Raw genomic sequence first — 14615 nt, 5'->3', positions numbered from 1 at the left:
TGTCGTCTTTTTGTTATATTCAGGTTCTGTAATGGTTATTTTTTTATTCGGTAAACAGGTAATACAGTCAATGGCTGACAGAAAAACTGAAGCTTGGGTCGGCCATAGCACATAGTCCAAGAAATGTCCAAAGCTTCTCTTGTTTTGATATGCCAAAACATTTATGTCACTGGACTCATCTATACAAGATGCTATGTTGCAGTAGCAGCGCACTATGATAACGTAGCATCAGCAGTCATGAACCATGACACCACAGGTATGTCGCCATAGCGATGCAGTCCTGTTATACAGTGATGTCACATCACTAGTGATGTCCTGGCAAAAAAAAATAAAAAAAAAATATATATATATATATATGGCCAGCATAGCGCAGTATGGGCTGTTACTGTGCCATCATTTAGAACTTCCAAAAGGCTAAATGATGGCACAGTAACAATGGCACCACAAGGCCATGTGTAAACACAGCCACCAATATTGATATTCTAGGCTCCCTCATTAGCATTTATCCACAAAATGTCATGTATCCTTGCAGCCTAAATATCATTTATTTCTGATCTCTACTGCTATCTGGTCCCTATAGCCATCTTCTCCTCTGTATCATTTAGGTATCACTAACAACAGGTCCCTAACACAGTTGTTTTATTCACCTGCCATTGCCTGGAATAGAGGATAATACAGACCATAAGGGTGGCTCCTTTATATCTTCCTCAATCCTCAAGGTCTACTGGGGCACATCTACAGAGCTGATCACTGAGGCCTGATCTGGGCAACTGGATTGGCATGTTGCAAGAGCTACCAGTAAATGAGGCAGATAGGCATTTTTTTTCATGAGCAGATATATAGAATGAATTACAAGGAGGGTTATTCCCTAATCTCAGGGATGAACAAACCGACTCTTCTCAGGTTTTTCAACTTGTCCAGTTATCTTAAACCAAAGAGCATGGACAGGCAGCAGAAATGGATTGAAATCAGTTTACTTACTCAAAGATGAAACAATTTTTAAGTCACAAAGATAAGCCTCTCCCATCCTCCCTTATGGAGGAGGGGAGTGAAGACTTCAAGCTCCACCACATTCCTCATGCTGGACTGAATTGAGGAAAAGAGGAAAGAAACCAGCAATTCACTTTGTAGGGAGTGAAGGGAAGGTATTATCTGTTAGTATGATCCACCCCAAGAGAAACACCTGCTTGGCCACATTTATGAGTTCTTTAGTTGAGATAAATGCAGTTACTTCTGAGGCTGTTCCCTACGCAATACTGCTGTCTCAGCATTGATAAAATATATATATATATATATATATATATATATATATATTCAGGTATGAAGGCAAGAAAGAGAGAGCACTAGTATAGATTTTTTTTTTGTTCTACTTTATGTTGTTCTTCTCCAATAGTCTGATTGTTCTAGTCTTGAGACTTAAAATAGGCAGGTCTGCAAATAAAGGTGAGAACAAGACCAGAAGATGGAAAGAAAAATTTTCAAAAGTGAATTTTGGACCAGTGCCAGAGGGATAGCAACAGAAAATGAAATCTTAAGCTTAACATTGACAGAAACATAAAGGAACTGTCAGAAACTGAAAGGAAGAGAAGAAAAGAACAAAAGACTCCTGTGAACATTGGCTTGGGTTAAGCAAGCACTGTTGATGGAAGATAGATACCTGCCATCTTGTGTGTTTTAGAGGACTGGATGCATCTCTTTAAATGTTAAATCTGTTATTTGATAAGTTGGATTTGTTAATAAATAAAATTTAAAAGAAAAAAAAAAAGAGAAAATGAAGTCATGTATTTATTCACAGGACAGTGACAGCACAAGAAATAGGAGGGCAGTTTCTCCCACATTAAACCACTGACGTACTTCAATCCTAGCTAGATAAGACCAGCTCTAGAAGTGAGCCAATTTCAGCCTCCAAGGCCTAATTCAACTATGCTGACATGAGGAACCAGACTGAAACCACCTACTTTTTTCACAAACAGATTTGTTTCTTTAATAATGAAATGATTATTAGGGTTTCAACTTGCAATTCAACAAGTACAGCCAAATTTTTTTTTTTTTTTTAAAGGAAGAGAACTGGTCACAGATTAGAGATTTTCAGATCCTGTAATCTCTGGCAGAATGTCCTAGGTCAATTGTAGTAAGGATCTGTGCCACCTGTGATTGCTGGCCTAGGGAAAATAATCTGTATCTTTATTATTACTGTACATCGGTAAAATGGGGCAGGGGGGCAGAGCTGTACTGCTACCCAGCACGCCCACAGGTGGTGGATAGTGGAATGACCTTCAGGGAAGGTTAGCTGTGAAACCATCGAGGGTAACTCTGATGAATAAGCAGTTGTGGACCAAGCAGCAGCAACACCACCAGGATGTAATGAGGACAGCAGATACCAATGGTTTCCCTCCTAAAAATCAACATGTATTCTTTGATGGTGTTGTGACATGGTAAATACAGGTCACCACTGTGATAAGTCTGCCCAGCCACCAGCTTTGAGTCTACAAGTCCTCAACAGCGGAGCAGGTGGAAGATGTTCATCTCAAAGGCTGAAGGCGGATAGAGGCTGCAGCAGAATGACATCCCCAGTCATCTTGGTCTCCTTGCCATTGGATCAAGGTCCCGTTCTGTCAAGAGCCACGTGGAAGCTAATGTGCAGCAGCTTTTCCACAATAAAAGAAGTCATGTACAGGCATCTTCCATGCCAGCATTGTAGCATCAAGTAGTTGAGCTGGTGACCTCAGTCCAAGTCTAGACTGGATGCCTTGTCCCAAGCTTTAACACCACAACTGACAAAATTAAGCATATAAATACAGGTACTCCTCACTTAACGTCATCCCGGTTAACTTTGTTTCATTATTATGTTGCTGATCTATTAGAGAACGTACTCGTTTAAAGTCATGCAACGTTCAGTTATAACGTTGTTTGGCCATCGCCTGCTAGTAGGTAACTACTGTGACACAATTGGATTCGCTTAACATCGTTTCGCTTAAAGTTGCATTTTTCAAGAACATAACGACATTAAACGAGGCGTAGCTGTATAGTGCATGTTATTAACCTCCCCCCTTCCCCCCCAAAAGCACTGAAGTTTCTACAAACATTCGTGTATGTATGTACGTATGCATGTTAATTTATATAAAGGTTACAACCAATCTTCCAGAAAGTTGACAGTCCACTCCCTTGCATTGAAAACTGCAATTCTCGCTTCTTTTCTGTACTGGGGCAGCATAGCAGAAGGGACTAGGAATGACCCTACCATGTTAGCTCTCCATGGTGGTGGTTCTCGGAGCTGGAGAAGATTGAGAAGTTTTTTTCAATGACGGTCTCATGGAAAGACTTGCTTAAATCCAAGCACATGAATCCAATGAATGCCAGAGCTGGGGTGTCTGCAGTTTCACTGTGAGGGAATGCAGCAGCACTTTGGGAACAGAGATCAAGCAGGACACCTTAGAATATAATTGGGACTGTGAAGCATGGTGTCAAAATGCATCTGAGCCCAAATCTAAGCCAATTCAATCAGAATGTCTAGGGTAAAACCTCTGTTTGAGCCATTTACATTTTTATAATAAAACTTTCCCAATGAAAAAATCAGATGACTTATGCGGTGAGAAGATCTAAAGGAGAAATGTGGGGTTTACCCTGGTGGCACATAAGCTTTCCCAGCAAGGATGATTACGTATGTGATGTGGCTCACTCATCTGCTCAAGGGTAGCAGAGAATTTTTTTGGTTTTTGGATTGAAGAATCTTTGAGCAGCAAACACAGAGGAACTGAAAATAAGCAAATGAAGACTGGTAGCAAAGGTATCCTGAAATATATCACTGCCCCCAACTGCAGAGATTGTATCTTCATCATTAAATGTCTTGAGTCCTCTAAGCCTCCATATTGGTACTAGAATTAAACAGATCTTCTCATCTTGCCATGTCCTAGCTTTATACACAGTCTCCTTCTAAAAGCCATTTGGTAATTACTTGACACAGGTGCTGGTAGGAGACGAACATTTGATTGGGATGAATTGATAGGCTCACATAAATTAAAACTAGAGAAGACCTAATTAGTAGTCATCTAGATGATCCTGAAACATTACCATCTCCTGGACCCCTATTGCACACCTCTAACATTTAGCCACGCTGTCACTCATATCAACCAGACACTCAGAGAAGATCATTCACAGGCATGGAGACTGACCTTCTGTATACTTACTTATTACAGAAAGGTAATACTTACTTATTATCCAAAATACCCCAGACCTTCAAGCTCTGGCGTGTTGTCTTCATAACTCCTTTGATTTCAGGAAGTAGTCTGGCCCTCTGGGCACAGAGAAGGTGAGTGTCCAAGGTCACAAAGGACATCTGTGTTGGAGCAAGAAACTCAACCCAAATCTTCTCAAGCCTCTTGCATGCCTTCCATCAGAGTGCTGGAACACAAACCCCAGATATGCTACAAATCTCACTCAACTTTTTATGTTCAGGCATATTTCATATGGGTCATTTGCTTCTGCTTTCTCCTGTTCCTCTAGCCACCTCTGGATTCTTCCTCCAGATCCATTTGTGGCATCCCCACAAAGCAAGGGCTGCCATCCAATATTTTCTGTATCTAGAAGAATTTCTGGGATAGATTAGTGTTGGCACATTAGCATTGCTCAAAATTCCTGTTTTCACAGTGGTTGTTGCTGGAAACTACCCACAGGCATAGTCAGCATGGTCACCCAGGTGACTAGCTCCCAATTTCATTTTTCAAATTAATTTTATTAACGTAAAACACAAGAAAGCTCTGTTTATAAAGCAAGCAGAACAGTTGCAACCATTGAAGGCAACTTACCTTGATTTTGGGGGGAGTGGGGCAGGGTCTTCTTGGGATGTACATGCTGTTCTTCCATCCAGTGACTCCAGTAAGATGTCACACATGCACACCCAACATGCCTCCTAGCTAAACAATGCCCAGGGCTTTTACCCACTACTTTTACCTGTGCATTTTATAATGTATACAGACTACAGTCATGTAACTTTAACTGATGTGAGTTAATTGACTCCAACAAAGCTTCTCTCTCGACACTTGTGAACGGTATCACTTCCTGAGGATTAAAAATACCTATCCAACACACAACTCCAAAATCTAATTCCCTTCCCCGTTTCATCCTGTCATGTTTGTTCTTTATTGCATCTGCATGCTCTGAGTTGTACAGAAAAAGTAGAGTTTTTTCTAGTAAGCATTAATCAAGGAGGCTGCTATTCAGCCAGCCCAGTGCCACACTGCCTTTGTGCACCCTTGTACCCTACACTACAAGGTCTGGGATTTCTGCAGAAGTAGAGCTCTCATCTCCTAGATGGAGATGTGACCTCTAATTGTTCTACAGAGACCCTTCTGACAGGTTAAGAAGCTGTTTTAGGGCTCCAAAGGGAGTCTTCACACTTAGGGCATGGGCACAGGGTCTGGGAAGGCAGGGTATGGGGGAGGGAAGCAAGGAAGGGAGAAAGAGTGCATGCAATGGTGCAAGTAGGAAAGGGGTGAGGTCAACACGATGATCTGTTGAGGTCCCCTTCCAGCCCTTAATTTCTAGGATTTCTTCTTAAGTTGCCACGAATGAGGAAGTTATCAGAGCATTGACATGTACATGTGAAAACTGGGCCTAGCAACTCAATTCCGATTCTGCTGTTAATGCAGAAAAATTGAGGTCTGCATATTATTTGACTGTAAAGGACTTGTATCTAAATCAACCAGTTAGCATCCGTAGCAGACATCAGAGTTGCAAGGTTGCCTTGGTCATTTATTCTGCTCTACCACCTGCAACAGAAAAAGGCCGTTTAATTCAGTACTGACTCGTCCAAACTTGAATTGTTTTCTTGTCCCTGTGTACGTTGGGTAGGAGGTTTTAGCTGGGTGGTTACCTGCAAGGCCACACTTGCTGGAACAGATCGAATACAAGCCTCCAATTCACTTAACAGAGCTCCCTCTCTCTCATTTTATTGTAGCTCTCAACTTGGTTTATTTCCAAACATTATATTAGCCTTCCATGAATTAATTCCTCACATACATACCATAAACACTTCTTCCAGGCGATTGAAAGAAAGCTGGTAAGTAAAAACTCAGTGCTTAGTGGTAAGCCTACACTAGTCAACCCAAGGGATTTCCCCTTGGGTCCGACGCATTCATGTCAGTCTAGCTTGAGTATATGTTCCTCAATAAATTCCTAGCTACATTACTGCATCCTCAACATCTCTGCACCACTCAGCTGGGTGTACCTGTGCAACCTCTAGCATAAGACACTCAAAGACTTCTTAACCCAATCAGTTACAGGAGCTTATCCCTCAAGGTGAATTGTGGGAAGGCACTGGAAGAGTACTAGGACTCAAATGATCTTGTCTGCATCCTCACTGCAAATTGGGCAGGTTCCAGCCATCTTGGCCTTTGATATGACTGCAAGCATGGATTCAAAGCACAGATCAGCATGTGCTCAAGAAGTGAGAGACTGCAGACACTCCGGCTCTGGCATTCACATTTGGATTTATACACAATGTTTATATGTCCCTCCATGAGCCTTCATTGAGTTAAGGGCAGGGTTGGGCCAAAATATTTGGAAGAGCACACAATATAACTACAGTATAGATATGTGCTTAGGACCTGTGTGTACACACAGACGCACAGAACAGGAATCCATGAACTTGTTCAGATAAAAATAGGAACTGAACCTAAAACATAAGCCACAAATGTTTCAGAAGAATTAAATGGTACATCTTGTTGCTATGTTTCCTTACAAATGTCTTGGAGGTGAAGTAAAAAAAACAACAAAACAACCCATGAGAACATTTTAGAGAAGCAGGGAGTACCAAAAAAAAAAGTAATGAGGGTAACCAGTTTTGTAGCTGTGTGTTTTGAAGAACATGGGGCACATCCATAAATGGATCAAGTTATTCAAATCTCAAAGCAGGAGCTGTTTCCCGTACTTTCTTGCAGCTAAATCATTCTTAAAATGGTTTAGTTATACAGTACAGGAACCAGAACATGCAGGATGCTCAGGCAAGTAGAAGACCTAAGATTATACCGGATGTACAGGACTTATGGAGGCCAGGGGATACAGAGGGAAGCACCAGCATGCGCCAAATTGGGCAGACAACTTCCAGAGTAGGTGGTTCCTGTCCTGACCAACAGGGAAAGGGCTTGGGAAACCCTTTGGAAAAAGCCTGTTGCAGGAAAGTCATTTTGCTTTAGCTGGAAACTATGAAAAGCTCAGTGAGGGCATAACAAGAAACTGGGAAGAACTGGTGCAGCAGTTTAAGGAAGTAGCTAACCATAGCCAAAGGATGCTAGAAAGAAAGACAAAACCTGCAGCGGTAACAAAGGGTTCTCTAACGGGGCTGTACCTGGAACATTAAAAAAAAAATTGCAGCCCAAGTATTGAGGTACGAAGGATTAGCCTGGGATAGGAGTCTGATCTGACCAGGTTCAGACCAAGAGAATTGCTATATGTAGGAAAAGAGGGGTTGGGCATGCAATGAGAGTTATGGGGAAAGATAGCAGCTGGCAAGCAAATGTGAGGCAGGGGCTACATGTCTATGAAAGGATGAAAAATGAAGGTGTCCAATTTAATAAGCAGACTGAGCCTGCCTGGACAGCAGGATTTCTAAAGCCATATTTAACAGGAGGGTTTGATGGGAGGGCCCTGGTTGGTACCATGGCTAAGGAACCCCTGGGCAGCCTCAAACTATCAGTAGGGAAAGAGAAAAGAAAAGGGAACATGAGGAAGTAGTAAGACCAAAACCTAGCCATGGAAAACAGACCTGAAAGGGAATGCCTTAGTTTTATTCCCTTCTTGTATTTTCCTACTTGAATTTCCAGCCTTTATGTCTATCTGCTAAAGGGCTCTTGACTGTTAGTTATCTTCTCCCTGGATACGTACTTACAGACTTTGATCAAATTCCCTTTCTGAACCTCCTCTTCAATATGTAAATATTTGAGCTTCTTGCATCTCTTATTGCAAAGCAGGTTTTTCATTTGAAGGACTGGAGTTAAACTTGACAACAGCAACAGACAAATCAGAGCTAGCTTTTTTCCAGCCTTAGTGCTTTCTTCCTTCTCTAGGACTTAAATCAGTGAGAAAATTAACCTAGTGGCTTCCATGGAGGTCCCTTACCACATTAGAATAAATGCTATAAATCTACCCAGCAATAAAAATGTTCATCTGAAGATTGAAGTAAAGCTGCCTGGACACTATACTGTGAGCATGCTATTCAGTAAATTCATATGTGTATTAGAGCGGCCAAACAGAACTAATCACTCAATTTCCCCAATATGGGAGGCATGTATTGAACAATATTTTCCCAGTAGTTGACTAGCTTTGGCTATAAATACCCTCTGCATCTTCCACAACACTATACTTATTTGGTACACTCTGTATTTATGATGTATGTTCATCAGGACAGACAACCGCGGCATTTTCATATTGGGCAGTGGTTTAAGTATACCACTGCTACTTCAGTCATTGTTTACACCCTCACCCTTAGACAAACAGAGCATATGTCCTGAAGTTTTCTTACTATTTCATAATATGACTTTTTTAACATGATCTTAACTGACCAAACTTTATTCTTATACAGCAAGCCCTGCCTCCATCAATTTAGTCATTACATGTATGCCTCCTTCCCTGCTCATGTAATGAGTGTTTGTTTTATTCCTATCCCATAGAGTTTGTGAAAATCCCTACCTTCTCCAGGTAACTCCTACGCTTTGCTAGAAATCTGAACCAACAGTGTACTTTGGTTTTAATTCTCCATCTTCCTTCCCCACCAAGTTTCAGTCCCTTTCAAAATACTTTCACTTCATTTTAAAGTAGCCACAAGCATGACAATCTTCCTCCCCCAAAGGAAGTGCAGGCTGCTGTGGCTAGATTATGGTGTCTTTAAACTCTCCAAGCCCTCTGCCACATTAATACATTTTATTGCTTCCTACCACTCTATGTTTGACTATGTATCTTTAAATTTGTTTTCTTGATAGCATCACTGTATCACGTTGCAGCCTATTAATCCACCTCAAAGTCTGAATTCAAAGAGCTCAACAAAAAAAGTCACCAATACTAAACACCACTGATTTTCTAATTCACCATTAGTTGCCTATTAAATTATAATTTCTTACAACTATGCAACTATGAATATTAACAAGAGGTACAGAACTATACAGAGCTTACTTTCAGCTTATTCAGTCTGAAAGGAGGGGGAGGAAATAAATTCTTCCATTTAAGGAAGATGGCCTTTATCAGGCAACAGTGAATTATGGTAGGTAGTGAGAGCTGCTTATTGGACATGGTAACTTAAAGGGGATATTTTCTTTGTGTGTACCCGTAGTATTTGCAAGGATGTGAAGAGAAACTGCAAAGGGAAGAGAAAATTGCTTATACTGTACTTTCAACTATTTGTTGCATAAAAACAGAAGTATGCTCTGGATCTAAGGTTCAAAGTCTATCCCATTTTGTAGATTTGTGACTAGTGAAAACAGATTATGGCAACATATATTTAGAATAGCTAAAATAATTCAAAACAATCATTCATAACTGCTTAGAGAAAACATCACGAGAGAAGTTTCAACTTAGTACAGAAAAAGAAGCCAAGATATCAGTTCTCCTCCTGACATGCAGGGCTTCTGCTGGCTAGCCAAGTCATTTAACACATACCCAAGTCATCCATCTGGATGAACACCTACCTCTTCTACAGCAGTGTTACAAGCCTCTATGTTAATCTGCTAAGGACACTATGCAATTCAAGATGGTTCACTGCATATCCAGTGCACCTCTTCACAAAAGCAGCACGATACAAATGTGTGTTCTGAGAAGCCAAGCTGGGCCATAACTTCACATGTGTATGTATGCAGTATGTCATAAGTGATAACTTTTTTTTCTGATCTGTTTTGGATAGGAAAGAATCACGTGCGACTTACGCTTCTTCTAAAATGGCATGCACAAATTTGAGCCTAGAGTTCTATTTTAAGAGAAAACCTGTAAACTTCTGGGGCACTTTACAAAGAAAAACAATAAACCCTTCCCTCTCCCAGCACTCTTCGCTCCTTAAGTCACAGGGACATCCCAAAATATAAGACCACTGCTGACAGCGACAATGTGGCACAAGCCACAGGACTGCATCTCATCTGCAAGAGACATATTTTTATGAATATCATAGAAATCAACCGTAGAAATTAAGGCCTGGAAGGGACCTCAAAAGAACATCAAGTCCAACCCCCCTGCTCTGGGGAGGAAAACTGCTGAGACTGAATGATCCCAAAGAGGTGTCTGTCGAAGACTTCTAAGATTGGGGATTGCACCACCTCCTTGGCAAGTCTGTTCCAGATTCTGGTCACCATTACCATAAAGTTCTTCCTTACATCCAACCTGAAGCCATCCTTTAACAATTTATGGCCATTGCTCCTCGTCACCCTAGTGATGTTTTTCTCCCAGCTCCCAATATTCATCACTTACATACTTAGAGATGGCCACCAAGCCCCCCCAGTCTTCTCTTCCCCAGGCTGAACAGTCCCAGATCCCTTAGCATAGGCAGAGGAAGAAAAACAAAATGGGGGGGGGGGGAGGGGGCTAAGCGTGTGTGCACACATGTGAGGTCTGAGGGGGAAGGGGAAAGGGCAGGGGGTGGGGTGGGAAGAGTGGCACTGCACAGCGCTGCACATGGAGCCCCCGGGATCTCCGCGCCCACCCTGCCCCGTGTCATCCCAAAGCCCAGGTCAGGTTGTGGGACAATCCCCACAGTGCAGAAGGGAGCCAAGGCTAGGAGTGAATGATTCACCCTTCCCCGACCCCACTCTCCCCTGCACTGTGGGGGTCTCGATCTGTCCTCCCCCCAAGTCCATGGAAATAAAAATAAGATGAAAAGAAACTTACCTGCCGGCTGCAATCCTGGATGCGAGTGCGCAGGGTAGTTCAGCATGCCCACCCCTCCAACCCCGCTGCAGGACCTGACAGCTGGGTTGCCCTAAGGTAATGCCTGCTGCTGCCCTGTTTTTTGGGGGGCTGAGACCTGTTAGACAGTGGAAGTGGGGGGGGAGGGGGGAGCTATGTCCCTTAGTCTTTCTTCATAAGGTTTGTCATCCAGGCCTCCATTTCAATAAATATTGAAAACTAGTCTATGACAAATGAATAAAAAATGATTCTTTGCCTGAGTCTACCAGCAAGGAAATCTCCTGTTGTTGAGCTTTGTAAGACCCAGCAATTGCAGGGCAAGGACAGCTACCTTGGGTCATACTTGAGATATCTTCTCCTACTAATGTAATACAGCTACTGAAAACTAAAACTTCAAAACAATCTGGCAATATTCCTATATACATTTTTTAAAGGGCATAAAGTATATTCCGTTGCAGATACTCCCTCTCCTCTCTTCATCCAAAGTCGCTCTAACCTTTTATGCAAAGAACAAAGGAACAAGTATCTGTCAATTCGGTGTGCTAAGACAATTACTGCAGACAACAGTCCGACTAACTCTTAACTCATTTACTAGTGTTCCCTAATGTTAAAGTTGAATGCTTTTCTTCACCCTACAAGTGTGGCATTTGGGATTGCAGTGAAAAGAAAAGCCAGGAGTTTAAAAAAAAAAAGTCAAGAAGACTTTATAAAAGGAAGTAACCAGAAGCTAAAAGAAGAACCAACAGCACCCTCTAGAGGATACTGCATTATTCTTATATACATGGATATTCCCGACAAGTTCATCATTTTAGGTTCTGTATTTTAGACTCTTAACTCTAGTTGGGACCTTAACTACAATATCAACAGTAAAAACACAATAAAAAAAAAAAAAAGATTGACGCAAAAACTGTATTAGACTTTGGATGAATTCTACTTACAGTAGTACTTCAGCACCAAAAAAATGGGCAGTTAGAATGATAGATGTATATACAATTGAATGATACGTCTAAGTCTTAAAATGCTTTGTTATTTATAATGAAATCTATACAAAACAGTTAAAAACTTGTTTCTATGTACATTAAAAAAAAAAAAGAAAAGATATTGTCTTCATTACCAGAATATATTAAAACTGGTTCTTAACATCCAATCTGCACCCAACTCTCTCTCTCTCTCTGGCTTGTAACAATCACAAAACACCAACATATTGCATGAACAATTCAAATCATGGGGCTCATGATAACCTCAGAAACCTACAACGGTAAATGATTTAAACTTTTAAATTCTCAAAAAGGCAATTTTAGAAACAGCATGTAAGAGTAAAATACAGATTTTTAAAAGCCTCAACACACATCTGAATACCCAGTTTCAACCTTTAGACATTGAACCAACATCTTGTTCCCCACTTCCTACTCCCTCCCTCTGGTTTTGAAAATTTGCTTTGAACGAGAATATTTCTCCCATCCTACAGCATTAGAATGAAACCATTTGCCTGTTTAACAGGAACTTGTTAATTAACTTGGCCTTGTTTTAAATTTTTACATTTAAATAAATAATCAAAGTTAACTAATTAAACTAAAATGAGCATTTCTTGTGCTCATGGCACAAGAGGAAATGCTTTTACATTAAATTAGCGTATTTATTGTAAAATACAAAAACAAAACTTCACCAGCAAACTTCGCTGCTACCTGTTAGCAATTCTGCTTATTTCCGAACATTCACCAACAAGTATTTAAAAAAATAAACTACATTTTTAGGCTTATTAAAAATCTGAACTCCAACTGAGCTCAAGTGCAAGAAAGCTAAACAAGTCTGAAATTTCCAGGGCTCTTCCAGCACTGTCAGGAAGACCTTTCCTCTCACATGCTCTTTAAAAATACAAATATCTAAATATTCTTTTTGTGATGGCATTTTGCTCAATAGCTACGAAAAACAACGCAACAAAACAAAGGGCCCTTTAGACTGAGAGAGGTTTCAATACCTAATCAAGGGCTTCATAGTGTATTCATCTTTTCAATTCACTGGAGATTTGCTTTTAAAGGAGTACATTCTACTGTCACAGACGCACCTTGGTAATTACATGTTTTTGGAAACAGTTAAGATGTGGTTTCTGCAATACTACCTCGTTAAAACACACTGATGCTTCAAGGGTCCATTGAACAACTCTAACAGGCAAAGTGCTCTAATACATCACAATACAAGGGCATCTTGGACACTCAATTCCCAAGATATTTTAAAGTGCACTCCAGTCTCCCGCATCACTAGGATTGTTCAGCAGAACTTTGAGAGGGACTGGGCCCAGTGCCGTCCTCAGTACTACTGTCCACATCTTGTTCCATTGCTGTCTCTTCATCAGCAAGACGCTGACTTGTGAAGTTGTTAAGCTCCAAAAGCCCGCTGGGTTCCACTACCACGTTGGAGCTGGAGTGACAAGGGATGGAATACTGAGGGATAGTCTGAAAGAAAGAAAAAAATTAGTTTTATTATGAATTATTTTCACAGGTAAAGTAAGAGGCAGTTTTGTATGCAAGCTGAAGAGAGAGATTCCTGGTCAACTCTACAAGTCCTAGAAAGTTTTATTTTGCTCAGTAATCAACTTTGCAACAATAAGGTCAAAACAAATTAAGTTGATTACAACATCAAATGGTCATTCTCCAGGATTTTAGGAAGATAAATTGAAATAAATGGAATTAACAACAACAACAAAACAGCCTTGTGGTTAAGGCACTGGCTGAGACACAAAAGACGTGGATTAATTTGCCAACTGCCGCTAACTTCCTATGTAACCACAAGCAAGTCACAATATCTCTGCCTTGCTTTTACTGTATGTTAAAAGATGGGGTGAAAAAAATCCACCCTTTTGTGTCTCATTTATTTAGACTAAGTACGCTGTGGAAAAGGCTTCCAATATGATGCTGTATCTACAATTCATAGTCAACTAGGAGTCCGATTTTAGTTGAAAAGAATAAAGCTAGACTGCCCAAAGGACTGGAAAAATCTTTGCCAAGGGAAAATGCTGCACTAAAAGGAAAACAGAATAGGTGACAGTCATCACCGAGTCCTAATTTTTATTAGATGCTGTAAAACTATATTTACATGCGACAAAAAAAATGTTGTAGCTCATACCTTTCTGAACAAGTTACTTTAAGGTGCTACCCTGCCCTGACTTTTTATTAATAAAAACTGATAGCCAGAACGGTATTCTGATTTTCAGGCAGCCCACACTGTACCACGCTGAGCACAGGGATTAGCATAATATAAAGTATCTAAAAATACAGATGCACCAGAGTAAATATAATCTACCTTTTGGTCCTCAATCTCTTCAAGACATTTTAATACAAGGATCAAAGCTTTGACTGTGTCTACAAAAGTTAGTTTAGTTGTAATCCGTGTATAAAAATGATAAATGTAAGATTTCTTCCTGAGACACCTGTATAGCAAAACCTCTCTAATCCACACACAGTTTACTTGTATACAAACACAGACACCCTGTCCACTTCTCTGCAAAGATCCAACAACATGAAGCTCCGAGTGAGATCTCAGATGACTAAGATTTCAACATTTTTGTCGTCTCTACACTGGAACATATACTATTGCATAATGCAGTATCAAAATAAAAAGCAATTTAAAAATGGGAAAAAAAATAATGTTCTCACTCATTTCCATAGACTAACTCAGCAAAGGATGTAAGCATCTGCTTAATTTTTTACATGGGACACAGTTCTGTTAAGTAACAA

At 40.5% G+C, this 14615-nt stretch overlaps 1 protein-coding gene across 3 annotated transcripts in view; it reads right to left on the bottom strand.

Annotated features, from left to right (window-relative positions):
• Positions 1-11771: 11771 nt before the first annotated feature.
• The window catches only part of EMSY (EMSY transcriptional repressor, BRCA2 interacting), a 44427-nt gene continuing 41583 nt past the window's right edge, over positions 11772-14615 (bottom strand). For all 3 annotated transcript variants that reach the window (XM_014601513.2, XM_019479385.2, XM_014601515.2), the window contains one exon: positions 11772-13334. In XM_014601513.2, coding sequence (XP_014456999.2) covers positions 13140-13334 — 195 coding nt within the window. In that variant the 3' untranslated portion in view covers positions 11772-13139. The remainder of the gene's footprint in view (positions 13335-14615) is intronic.

Source organism: Alligator mississippiensis, chromosome 1, assembly GCF_030867095.1.
Source record: "Alligator mississippiensis isolate rAllMis1 chromosome 1, rAllMis1, whole genome shotgun sequence".
Lineage (NCBI taxonomy): Eukaryota > Metazoa > Chordata > Crocodylia > Alligatoridae > Alligator > Alligator mississippiensis.
The sequence above is the reverse complement of the archived record's forward strand: the minus strand, read 5'-3'. Positions and strand labels throughout refer to the sequence as shown.